Source organism: Nicotiana tomentosiformis, chromosome 1, assembly GCF_000390325.3.
Source record: "Nicotiana tomentosiformis chromosome 1, ASM39032v3, whole genome shotgun sequence".
Taxonomy (NCBI): Eukaryota; Viridiplantae; Streptophyta; class Magnoliopsida; order Solanales; family Solanaceae; genus Nicotiana; species Nicotiana tomentosiformis.
In genome coordinates, this window is record NC_090812.1 from 131439878 (window position 1) to 131453725 (window position 13848).

A 13848-nucleotide genomic window follows, 5' to 3' on the forward strand; every position below is an offset into this window, starting at 1 on the left:
TCGGCTATAGTGATTCCGAGCTTCTTGGGTTTGGGAGGTTATTATCGCCGTTTTGTGGAGGGTTTCTCATCCATTGCTATACCTTTGACTAGATTGACCCAGAAGGGTGCCCCATTTAGGTAGTCTGATGAGTGTGAGGAGAGCTTTCAGAAGCTCAAGACTGCCTTAACCACAGTTCCAGTTCTAGTTTTGCTTTAGCATCGGGTTCATATACGGTTTATCGTGATACTTCATGGATTAATATTGGGTGTGTCTTGATGTAGGAGTATATGGTGATTGCTTATGCTTCGCGTCAGTTGAATCCCTATGAGAAGAACTACCCCGTTCATAACTTAGAGTTGGCAGTCATTGTTCATGCATTGAAGATTTGGAGGCACTACTTCTACGACATGTATTGTGAGGTATTCACAGATCATCGGAGTCTACAACATTTGTTTAAGCAAAAGGATCTCAACTTGAGGCAATGGAGGTAGTTAGAGCTGTTAAAAAACTATGATATCACCATTTTGTATCATCCCAAAAAGGCCAATATTGTGGCCGATGCCTTGAGAAGAAAGGCTAAGAGTATGGGTAGCCTTTCATATATTCCAGTTGGTGAGAGACCATTAGCATTGGATGTTCAGGCCTTCGCCAATCAGTTAGTGAAGTTAGATGTTTCAGAGCCTAGTCGGGTTCTTGCTTGCGTGGTTTCTCAGTCTTCTTTGTATGAGCGCATCAGAGCGTGTCAATATGACAACCCCCATTTACTTGTCCTTAAGGACATGATGCAACACGACGATACCAAGGAGGTTTCTATTGGAGATGATGGGGTGCTGAGGATGCAGGGTCAGATTTGTGTGCCCAATGTAGATGGGTTGCGTGAGTTAATTCTTGAAGAGGCCCACAGTTTGTGGTATTCCATTCATCTGGGTGCCGCAAAGAAGTATTAGGATTTAAGACAACACTATTGGTGGAGAATAATGATGAAAGATATAGTAGAGTTTGTAGCGCGGTGCTTGAACTGTCAGCAAGTAAAGTACGAGCATCAGAGGCCGAGTGATTTGCTTCAAAGACTTGAGATTCCCAAGTGGAAATAGGAGTGTATTCCCAAGTTGGGTTCCCACGGACTTTGAAGAAATTTGATGCAGTTTGGGTGAGTGGAACGGTTCTACACACTTTATTCCGGTTAAGACTACCCACTCTTTAGAGCAGTTAGCTCAAATCTATATCCGAGAGATTATTCGTCTTTATGGTGAGCCAGTGTCCATTATTTTTGATCGAGGCACGGAGTTCACATTGCAGTTTTGGAGAGAGATGCAGCGAGATTTAGGCACATGGGTTGAGTTGAAAACAACATTTCACCCCTAGATGGACAGACAGTCCGAGCGCACTATTCAGATCTTGGAGGACTTGCTATATGCCTGTGTTATGGATTTCGAGTGTTCTTGGTATCAGTTTCTACCGCTTTCAGAGTTTGCCTACAACAACAACTACCAATCGAGTATTCAGATGGCTCCTTATGAGTCTTTATATGGGAGGCAGTGTCGTTCTCTAGTTGGTTACTTTGAGCCACGGGAGGCAAGGTTTTTGGGTACTAATTTGCTTCGGGATGCCTTGGAGAAATTCAAGTTAATTCAGGATCGGCTTCGTACAACATAGTCCAGACAGAAGAGTTATGCTGATAGGAAGGTTCGTGATGTTGCATATGTGGTGGGTGAGAAGGTGTTACTCAGAGTTTCACCCATGAAGGGTGTAATGAGGTTCTGAAAGAAGGGAAAGTTGAGCACTTGATATATTGGTCCTTTTGAGGTGCTTGATAGGATTGGAGAGGTGGCCTACAAGCTTGCATTGCCACCTAGTCTATCGTGTGTCCAGCCAGTGTTTCATGTTTCTATGCTCCGGAAGTACTATAGTGATCCGTCACATATTTTGGATTTCAGCAGGGATCACTTAGATAGGGATTTGACTTATGATGTTGAGTCGGTGCCCATTTTGGATCGGCATGTTTGAAAGTTGAGATCAAAGAATATAGCTTTGGTGAAGGTTCAATGAAGAGGCCAGCCAGTCGAGGCTACTTGTGAGATCGAGCAGGAGATATGGAGCAGATATCCACACCTACTTGACACTCCATGTATGATTCTAGACTCGTTTGAGGACGAACGTTTGTTTAAGAGGGGGAGAATGTAACGACCCGGCCTATCATTTTGTGTATTGTAGCCTCGTTCCCTATTTATTGCTTCTTCTATGCTCGCTTGTGGTTATGTGACTTTCCGGGGTGGTCGGTTTGGTTTCGGGGATGTTTAGGAGTGAATTGGGACACTTAGTCCCAAGGTTGAAGGCTTAAGTTGAAAGAGTTGACCAAAGTTTGACTTTTGTGCATACGACTCCGGAATAGAGTTTTGATGGTTCCAATATCTTCTTAAGGTGATTTTATACTTGGAAATATGTCCAGATATTGATTTGGAAGTCCGTAAGTCATTTTGGCTTGAATTGGCGAAAGATGGAAAGTTAAAGGTTTGGATGGTTGAGATATTTGATCGAGAGTTGACTTTACTGATATCAGGTTCGTATTTTGGTTCTAAGAGTTGGAATAGGTCTGTTGTATCATTTAGGACCAGTGTGCAAAATTTGAGGTCATCCGGAGTTGATTTGATATGATTTGGCATTGGTTTTAGAAGTTGGAAGTTTATTAGTTTCATTAGGCTTGAATTGGTGTGCGATTCATGATTTCGATGTTGTTTGATGTGATTTTAGGCTTCAACTAAGTTCGTATCATATTTTAGGACCTTTTGGTATGTTTGGATGGGGTCCCGGGGGCCTCGAGTGTGTTTCGGATCAAGTTCGGCTTCATTTTGGTAATAAGGAACTGCTGATCTGATATCTGATGTATCCTTCTTTGCAATCGCGACATAGTGGTCGCGTTTGCGTAGTGTTATTCGGTGGCAGGTGGTTTTGTTCTTCGCGTTCCCAAAGAAGGTGACGCATTCGAGAAGGTTTAAAGGGGCTGTGCATCACGATCGCGAGAATGGAGCCGCGCTCGCATAGAAGAGAGAGGCTGGCTTGGGCACAGGCCTTAAGCCTTCGCGTTAGCGGATAAGGAGACGCATTTGCTTAGGCGTAGAACTATGGGGCATCGCATTCATGACATGGGCGTCGCATTCACATTGAAGGCTTTGGCAACTGAAGAACTTTGCTCTTCACGATCGCGCAACTGAAGAACTTTGCTCTTCGCGATCGTGAAGGACTTTACGCGATCGCGAAAGGGAAGCATCTGAGCAGAATGTTATAAAGCCATTTTGAGGGTTAGAGTTATTATATCATATTTTGAGTTGTAGAGCTCGGTTTTGGGCGATTTTGGAGGGGCTTTTCCTGAATTGGATCAAGGTAATTGTTTTTACTCAGATTTGTTCGTTTATCATAATTTATCCTTGTTTTCATCGTTTATTTGGTGATTGGAGTAGAGAAATTGAGGATTTTGTAGAATCTTTTCACGATTTGAGGTCGGAAATGGATGATTTTGGTATGGTTGGACTCGAAATCAAATTGGTATTCGGAATTTGTGAATTTTATCAGTTCTGAGGTGTGGGCCTAGGGTTGACTTTTTGATTTTTATAAAGATCGAAACTTTATTATTTAAAGTTGTTTCATACGTATTATTTGTTTATATTGAGTTGTTTGTGACTAGATTCGAGTCATTTGGAGGCCGATAAGTATGGGATGGGCTTGTTGGAGTATTGATTTGCGCGTTTTAAGGTAGTAACATTTCTAAACTTCGAATTGAGGATGTTTATCCGTGGAAAATGTATTATTTGTGTTGTGTTGGGTGACGCACATGCTAGCTGACAGGTGTGTGGGCGTGCACCGTGGTAATCATGATCCGGGTTGATGTTTGTACTTTTTGATATCAAGTCTTGTTTTATCTGTGATTTATGATCTTTGTTTGTACTAGTTGAGTTGTGATTCATGTTAGAGATCATGTTTAGGCTATGTGTTTATTCGGTTGAGACTTAATGAGGTTATTTCTATTGTTTTGAATTATCTGCTTTAACTGTAATTATATACTCAGTCATGATTCTTCATTTGCATATCATATCTTAGTCTCTGTTTATCATTCACTATTACATCACATGTTATCATTATTTGGTCTGAGTGGTATGAGATTGTGAGCCCTTGAGACTCGAGAGATTGATGACTGAGGTGGGCCTGAGAGCTGAGTTGTAAGTGCTATTGTGGATCAGGTTGTACGCCACAACAGGCCATATTGACTTTATTATTATTATGATTATTATTATTATGTGAATCGGGTTGCACGCCGCAGCAGACAATATTGGCTTTATATTAGCGCTTGGGTAGGATCCGCCCCTCTGGAGTCTGACATACTAGAAATGAGTGGAGGCACGGTGATATATATACACGTGCTTTGGTGAGGGGCATTGGTGCCAAGCACCCATATAGGGCTGAGTGATTGTGTGTGTGTTGAGTGGGCATTTGACAGGCATATTGAGTATTCTGAGAGTTTGAGTACTTGGGAATATCATCGTGAACTCATTCATTTGGCATGCATATCTGACATGTAGGCATATAGATGTACCATTCCTCATGCTAGATGTAATTGACATATTCCTATCAGTGTTGGGCTTTAATTGTGTCACTTGAAAGCATGTCTAAATTTTCTGTAACATGAACGAGCTGATTATGATAATTCTTCTGAGTTATTTATTATTATTGCCATCATTATACCTGTGTTGTCATTATATTGGACTCTGCCTATCTTCTTCTGAGCTCGTCACTGCTTTTAGCCCAAGGTTAGTTTTGTTACTTAATTAGTGCATAGGGTCGCCTATACTTATACTACACTCTGCACTTCGTGTGTAGATCCAGGTACATCTGGACGTGGTGATTGCTATATCCATGCTAGTACCTTCTTGGAGACTTCAAGGTAGCTGCTATGACATTCGCAGACCTTGACTCTCTTTTCCTTATTTTTCTTCAGTACTATTCTATTACTCAAAAGGTTGTATTAGGGATTTGGTTTATTTTTTGATACTGAGTAGTGCTCATGTACTCGTTGACACCAGATTTTCGGGTAGCTGTAGCAGTATTTCAGTTATTTGTTTTAGATGTTTATGAGATTTCTATGGTTGAGTTTATTAAAACATGTTTTATTCAATTGTTTAACTGTTATATGAGTGTCGGCTTGCCAAACAAGTGTGTTAGGCGCCATCATGACAGGTTGGGATTTTGGGTCGTGACAGAAATGGACCGAGGAATGCCAAACAACTTTCGATAGAATTAAGGAGTATCTGTCTAGCCCGCCGGTGTTGATTCCTCCCAAACTGGGAAAGTCGTTCTTACTATATTTCTCCATCTTGGATAATGCATTTGGATACGTGTTGGGGAAGCACAACGAGACTGGAGAGATGGAGCAAGCCATTTACATCCTGAGCATGAAATTCACGCCATACGAAGCTAGATATACCTTGTTGGAACGGACATTATGTGCTTTAACTTAGATCACCCAGAAGTTGAGGCACTACCTGTCAGCATACACCACATACCTGATATCCAGACTCGATCCTCTCAAGTACAGCATACACCATATACCTGATATCCAAAGAAGGTGGTGGCAGATTTCGTCCATAACAACATAGTTTGCCGATTCGGGATCCCAGGCTCAATTATAACTGACAATGCAACCAATCTCAACAGTGATCTCTTAAGGAAAATACGCGAGAACTTTAGAATTGTACATCACAATTCCACAGCATACAGGCCGCAGATGAATGGAGGAGTTGAAGCAGCCAACAAAACATCAAGAGGATCTTGCGAAAGATAGTACACAACCACAGGCAATGGCATGAGAAACTATCATTCGTACTACTTGGTTATCACACTACAATTAGGATTTCTACCAGGGCAACGCCATACACGTTGGTATATGGTACTGAAGCTGTAATACACATAGAGGTCGAGATACGCTCCTTAAGGATTATCCAGGAGGCCAAGTTAGACAATGCATAATGGATACGTATCAGGAAGGAAAAACTAATACTCATCGATGAGAAGAGGATGGACGCAGTTTGTCATGGTCAGCTTTACCAAAATAGGATGACCAACATGTTCAACAAGAAAGTGAAACCTCGACAGTTCACACCAAGACAGCTGGTCTTAAAGAAGACATTTCTAGATCAAGAGAAAGTTAAAGGAAAGTTTGTGCCAAATTGGCAAGGTCCATATGTGATCCCTCGGGTATTGTCAAGATGAGAATTAATCTTAGTGGAAATGGATGGTAGAGTAAGCACAAATCAGATCAATTCACACGCAATCAAGAAGCACTACATTTGAAGACAATTAATTTAGGTTTTTGTGTAACAAAACTACACTTGACCTAACTTCCCACAGTGGGATACGTACGCAATCCACATAGGGTTTGGTCCCCTTTGTGTAATAGAAAATCCAAATATTATCTCCATGTATTCGGAACTACGCCATGACTTGATTTTCTCTTGTAGGAATATGTAGGTAATCCACATCGGATTTAGTCATTTATTATATCGAACAACGTTTGACCTGATTCCGTTTGGATAGGTAGGCAGTCTGAGTCAAACTCGGTCATATCACATTTAAATTTTCATTTCTTTATTTTTGCACCTATTATAATCGAACTACTTTTTGACCTGATTTTGTTTGAATATGTAGGCGACCTGAGTCAGGCTCGGTCACTTTTATATTACATTTATTCATTCCCTCAAACTAAGTTCAGACCTGACTCCTTTTAGATACATTCAGTCTCAAGTATTAAGCACGAAGCTGCCAAGGCGAATGGCCCGATCCCATAGGAATAGTGGTACTCAGTACTGCCGAGGCGAACAGTTCGATCCCATAATAATAGTGTTACCATAATGCCGAAGCGAACGGTCCCATCCCATAATAATAGTGTTACCATAATGCCGAGGCGAACGGCCCGATTCCATAAGAGTAATTTAATTCACTGCCGAGGCAAATGCCTCGATCCTATAAGAGTAGAGAAATTTACCTCGCTCGCGGAAGTACATGCGAGTCGAGCAGACACGGATCCATAGTTCATCAAATATTTCCAATTTTGTTTTCCAAAGTAAGAGGATAAATCAATATCTTTATTATAATTCTCGATCTCAGTCATAATCAAGGAAATCATTGCACAATATAAATACAAATAGCACGGTTAAGGCATGATGTAAATCTAAGTCTACCCGGACATAACATGAATATAGATATGTACAGACTCTCATCACCTCGTGTGTACATAGCACCCCATAACAAGTATCACACAACAATTAATACACCTAAGAGGATAAATTCCCTCTTACAAGGTTAGGCAAGAGACTTACCTCGCTTTCAAGTCCACTAACCGGCTCTTTAACCTCACTAGAACTCCCCAAACGAAGCCGAGCAATCTGAAGCTCATCAAAAGTCGTATAAACTAATCAATAAGTGCTCAAAAGTTCATAATTTAACCACTAGGGTAATTACCCAACCCAATTTAGAAGGTTCCTAAAATTTATCCCCAGGCCCACGCGCCCGAATTTCAGAAATTTTTGCCAATAAATATTACCCATATCATTACGAATACAAATATATAATTTCTACTCAATTCCATAATTATTTTCATGGTCTAATCCCATTTTTATCAAAATCTAGGTTTTTCAACAAACTCCTAAAATTTCAACATTTTGCCCGTTAAAATCTACCCCTATCTATGTATTTAACTGACATCAGGTAGAAATTACTCACCTTACAATGGTTGATGAAAACCCCTCTCCAAGAAGCTCCAAATTCGGACCACACAAGTGAGAAATAGGAAAAATAAGCCTAAGTCACGTCTTTAAAAATGTTTTCTGCCCAGTGATTCCTTCTTCGATCGCGAAAGCAAAATGCCAAGCCCAAGAAACATGCTCTTCGCGAACGCGAGGCCAGCCTCGCGAACGCGAAGGGTTAGCTAACATGCCCATCGTGAACGCGACGGCCTCAATGCGAGCGTGAAAGCCATCGACTGACCTCCCCTCCCAGCTGGCCTCACGCTTTGCGAACGTGAAGGCCTGAGCACGAAGGACAGTGGCCTAGAGCATCGCGAATGCGGTCCCCTTCTCGTGAACACGTTGGGAAAATGCCACCCAGCGCCATTCCTTCATCGCGAATGCGACTCCTTCTCTGCGTTCGCAAAGAAGGAAACTAGAACAACAATTTCTGGTGTTTCCGACTTAGCTCCGGGTGATCCGAAACATACCCAAGCCACCCGGGACCCCGTCCAATTGCAGAAATAAGTCCATAAACATAATACGGACCTGCTTGAAACCTCGTAACGCTTAAAATAGAATCAAAACCAAGAATCGCACCCCAAAACCAAATTGAATCAATTTATGAACTTCAAACTTTTTAACTAGCTCCGAATGCGACGAATCATACTTAGACAACTCGAAATGATACCAAATTTTGCGTACAAGTCATAAATCAACATACGGATCTATTCATACGCTCCGAATCCCAAATGGACCTCGATAACACCAAAGTCTACTCCAAACCAAATTTAAAGAACTATAATACCTTTCATGGGCTAACTTTCAACATTAAGCGCCGAAATGCTCACAGGTCACCCGATAGTCGATCCGAAGACATGCCCGAGACTAAAATCATCATACGAACCTATTGGAACCATCAAATCCCGCTCCCGAGGTTGTTTACTCAAAATGTTAACTCAAGTCAAACTCAGTCATCTTTGGCCACTATTTAGGAACTAAGTGTTTTTATTTTAACCCGAACCCTTCCAAACATAAACCAAACATCCCCGTAAGTCATAAAATAGTAAAAGCACATACGAGGAGTCTCAATTAGGGGAACGGGGATCTAGAAAGCAAAATGGTTGGTCGGGTCATTACATTCCCCACCCCTTAAATAAACGTTCATCCGCGAACAGGTATAAACTCATACCTGGAATGCTGAATAAGTGTGGATATCTGCTCCACATGTCCTCCTCGGGCTTCCAAGTCGCCTCCTCGACTGGTTGAACCCTCCACTGGGCCTTTACCACATAAATCTTCTTAGACCTTAACTGGAGAACCTGCATGTCAACAATGGCAACTGGTTCCTCCTCATAACCCAAGCTCTCATCTAACTAAACTGTGTTGTAATCCAACACATGCGACATGTCGGCATGGTACTTCCGGAGCATAGACACATGGAAGACTGGATGAACCAATAGACTAGGAGGCAAAGAAAGCTCATAAGCAACCTCCTCAACTCCCCTCAACACCTCAAATGGGCCAATAAACCTCGGACTCAGCTTGCCCTTCTTTCTTAACATCATGATACACTTCATCGGCGAGACTTTTAAGAGAACCTTCTCGCCCACCGTAAGTGATAAGTCTCACGCCTTCTAATACGCGTAACTCTTCTTCCTGGACTGTGCTATGCGAAGCCGCTCTGAAATCAACTTTACCTTCTCCAAGGCATCCTTCACTAAATCAGTTCCATATAACCTAGCTTCGATAGGCTCAAACTATCCGATGAGCGAACGACATCACCGACCATATAAAGCCTCAAATGGAGCCATCTCGATGCTGGACTGATAATTTTTGTTATTAGCAAACTCGGCCAAAGGCAAAAATCGATCACACTGCCCTCCGAAGTCAATCACACACGTTGTGGGCATATCCTCCAGAATCTGAACTATCAGCTCCGATTGCCCGTGGGTCTACGGATGAAAGGTTGTGCTGAGCTCTACCAGGGTGACCAACTCGCTCTGTACTCCTCTCCATAAATGCAAAGTGAACTGAGGGCCTCTATCTGAAATGATGGAAACAAGCGCACTATGCAACCGGACAATCTCCTGAATGTAAATCTGGGCCAATCTCTCTGGAGAGTATGTAGTCACAACCAAAATAAAGTATGCTGACTTGGTCAGCTTATTGACAATGACCCAAATGGCATCAAACTTTCTCAACGTCCACGGTAACCCAACTACAAAGTCTATAGTGATGCGCTCCCATTTTCACTTCGATATAACCATCTGCTGGAGTAGGCCACATGGCCTCTGGTGCTCATACTTAACCTGCTGGCAACGGCCCTCACTAGCTCTTTGCTTACTTGTACAAAGATCATGTCCGAGGGGGCTATTACGCTCACCACGCCCCCTCCCCCATTGAACAAAGAGGATCCGTAGGGCGGGCTCACTCACATACTGGATAGGTGACTCGGAATTATAGTGCTAGTTCCATTCCCTCGGGAGACATCTCGCTACATACTCAACTATGTCCTTCTTCATCCGCCGCCACCAATAATGCTGCCTCAGGTCGTGATACATCTTCGTAGCACCAGGATGAATAGAATATCAAGAACTGTGTACCTCTTCTAGAATCTTCTCCCTCAAGCCATCAATATTAGGAACACATAGGCGACCCTGGAGTCGCAGAACACCATCCTCACTGATAGTAACATTCTTTGCACTATCCTTTAGTACCGTCTCTCTAAGAACCAGCAAGTGCGGATCATCGTACTGACGAGCCTTGATCCGCTGAAGTAACAAAGTCTGAGCTACGATACATGCAAGAACTCAACTGGGCTCTAAAATATCCAACCTCACAAGTATGTTAGCTAAGGAGTGAATGTCAAAAGCCAATGGCCTCTCCTCTGCCAAGATAAATGCCAAACTACCCATACTCTCGGCCTTTCTACTCAAGGCATCCACAACAATATTCGCCTTGCCCGGATGGTAAAGGATGGTAATATCATAGTCCTTCATTAACTCAAGCCACCTGTGTTGCCTCAAATTAAGGTCCCTTTGCTTGAACAAATGTTGCAAGCTGCGATGATCGGTGTAAACCTCACAGTATACCCCATAAAGATAATGCCTCGAGATCTTGAGAGCATGAACTATCACGGCCAACTCCAAATCATGTACGGGGTAATTCTTCTCATGGGGCTTCAGTTGACGTGAAGCATATACAATAACTTGCCCCTCCTACATCAATACACAACCCAAGCCAGCGCCCGAAGTGTCGCAAAACACGGTATATATCCCTGAACCGGAGGGCAACACTAACACCGGTGTTGTAGTGAAATAGGTCATGATCTTCTGTAAGCTCGCCTCGCAATCATTGGACCATCTAAACGGAGCACTCTTCTGGCTTAATCTAGTCAAAGGTGCTGCAATAGATGAGAAGCCCTCCATGAACCGACGATAATAACCTGCTAACCCCAAGAAACTCCTAATCTCGGTCACTGAGGTAGGACGAGGACAACTCTGGACTACCTCGATCTTCCTGGGATCCACCTTAATACCCTCACCTGATACAACATGCCCCAAGAAAGCCACGGAATCTAACTAGAACTCGCACTTGGAGAGCTTAGCATATAGTTTCTGTTCCTGCAAGGTCTGAAGCACTAACCTCAAATGATGCTCGTTCTCCCCCACACTACGCAAGTAGATCAATTTCTTATCAATAAAGACAATGATAAAATAGTCAAGATACGGCATGAACACCCGATTCATCAAATCTATAAATGTCGCTGGGGCACTAGTCAAGCCGAACGACATCACTAAAAACTCATAGTGCCCATACCTGGTCCGAAAAGCCATCTTCGGAACATCCGAAGCACAAATCTTCAACTGATGATACCCAGATCTCAAGTCGATCTTAGAGAACATCCTGGCACCCTGTAACTGGTCAAACAAGTCATCAATGCATGGAAACAGGTAATTATTCTTGATGGTGACTTTGTTCAACTGGCGGTAATCAATGTACATTCGCATTCTCCGATCCTCCTTCTTCACAAATAACACGGGTGTGCCCCAAGGTGACACACTGGGTCTAATGAACCCCCTTCTCAAGCAACTCTTGAAGATTCTCCTTTAACTCCCTCAGCTCCTTGGGAGCCATACGATAAAGTGAAGTAGAAATAGGTTGGATGCCTGGCAACAAATCAATGCCGAAATTGATATCCTCATCCAGTGGCATACCTGGTAGATCAGCAGGAAATACATCGGAAAACTCTCGTACCACCGACAATGAATCTAACGTGGGAGTCTCTACAGTAGTGTCCCGAACAAAGGCCAAATAGGCCAAACAACTCTTCTCGACCATATGTCGAGCCTTCAAGAAAGAAATAATCCGGCTGGAAGTACTAACAGACGAACCCCTCCACTCTAATCTGGGAAACTCAGGCGTCGCCAAGGTAACAGTCTTGGCATAGAAATCAATAATGGCATGGTATGAAGACAACCAGTCCATGCCCAGGATAACCTCGAAATCAACCATATCGAGCAATAGAAGGTCCTCTCTAGTCTCATAACGATCGAAAGTCACCACATAGGACCAATAGATCTGATCCACAATAACATAATCACCTACTGGCATGGATACATATACAAGAACGCCCAAGTACTCACGAGATACATCTATATATGGAGAAAATAGAGAAGAAACATAGGAATAAGTAGACCCTAGATAAAATAATACCAAGGCATCCCTACGGCAGACAGAAATATTACATGTGATCACTTCATTGGAGGCGACTACCTCTAGCCTGGCGGGAAAAGCATAGAATCTAGCCAGACTGCCATCGCCTCCACCTCTAGGGCGACCCCACCCACCTGCCCTCTGCCTCAGGCTGGCCAAGCGGGCGGTGTGGTAGCTATTATGGTAATCATGGGCCGATGGTCCTGCTGCTCGGCCTTGCCCCGAAGTCTGGGACAAAACCTCTTCACGTGGCCAAATTCCCCGCACTCAAAACAACCCCTAGGAGCATTGGACTGCTAACCTAAAGTCTGACCTTGATGGCATGAATACCTACTGGAGGAAGCCTAAATAACTGGCGGACGGTAAGTACGCTCTGGGATAACACTGAAGTAGGGTCGTGTTGGGGCACTCCGAGTAGGTGGTGGTGCTCACTGTATGGGCCTGCTAGGCTAGCCCCTCATGAACTGACCTCTGCCCCCAGGTGGGGCGACACTGAATCCACCAAACTGTCGGGGCCAATTGTCCCTCGGGGCAAAATCTCTACTGCGGTTGCGAATACACTTGATCCTCCGAGCTATATCCACAACCTGATGAAAGGGACTCCCCATCTCTGCCTCACGAGTCATAGAAACATGAATATTAGGTTGCAGACCTACAATAAATATATGCACCCTCTCTACGTCTGGGGGGGAGTATAATAGTTGCATGGCGAGACAAGTTAGTGAATCTCGCCTCATAGTCGGTCACATACATATGACCCTAACGGAGTCACTCAAATTGACTCTGAAGCTCCTCTCTCTCCGAAGGTGGTATGTACTTCTCCAAGAACAACTATGTAAATTGATGCCAAGTCAAGGGAGGTGAACATGCTGGCTTGATAAGGAGGTAAGCCTGCCACCATCTGCAGGCCTTGCCCTTAAGTTGAAAGGTGGTGAAGTCCACCCCGTTGGACTCCAATATCCCCATGTTACGTAGTTTATCCTTGCACCGGTCAATGAAATCCTTGGGGTCCTCTAACCGCTCACCCCCAAAGTTAGAGGGACAAAGCCTAGTCAATCTGTCCAACTGCTTATGCTGATCAACGGTCGCGATTGGTACGGACTCAGGCACAGTCGATGTAACTAGCTGAGCCCCGCCCGTAGGTAGTGCACCGGGGTCTGATAAATGGCAGCAGCGTCCCTTGGAGCTTAAACGGTAGGGGTCTGTGCTCCCCATCCTGCTTGAGATATGGCTGGGTCTGCTGGAAATAAACTAGCATGCCTTATAGAGTCCATGAAGCGCAGCATACGACCCATGACCTCCTGAAATCCAGGTGCAGTCATGGAATCTACAAGGGCTGGATCAGCTGCTGGCACCTCATCCTGCTCCTCAATAA

General features: G+C 43.6%; 1 protein-coding gene across 1 annotated transcript; it reads right to left on the reverse strand.

Moving 5' to 3' along the window:
* Positions 1 to 11825: 11825 nt before the first annotated feature.
* On the reverse strand, positions 11826 to 13081 carry LOC138909785 (uncharacterized). The gene is made up of 2 exons (XM_070201001.1): positions 12943 to 13081; positions 11826 to 12412 (listed from the first exon to the last, which is right to left on the reverse strand). Exons 1-2 carry the CDS (start codon positions 13079 to 13081, stop codon positions 11826 to 11828), a joined length of 726 nt encoding a protein of 241 aa, XP_070057102.1.
* Between the last annotated feature and the right edge of the window lie 767 nt (positions 13082 to 13848).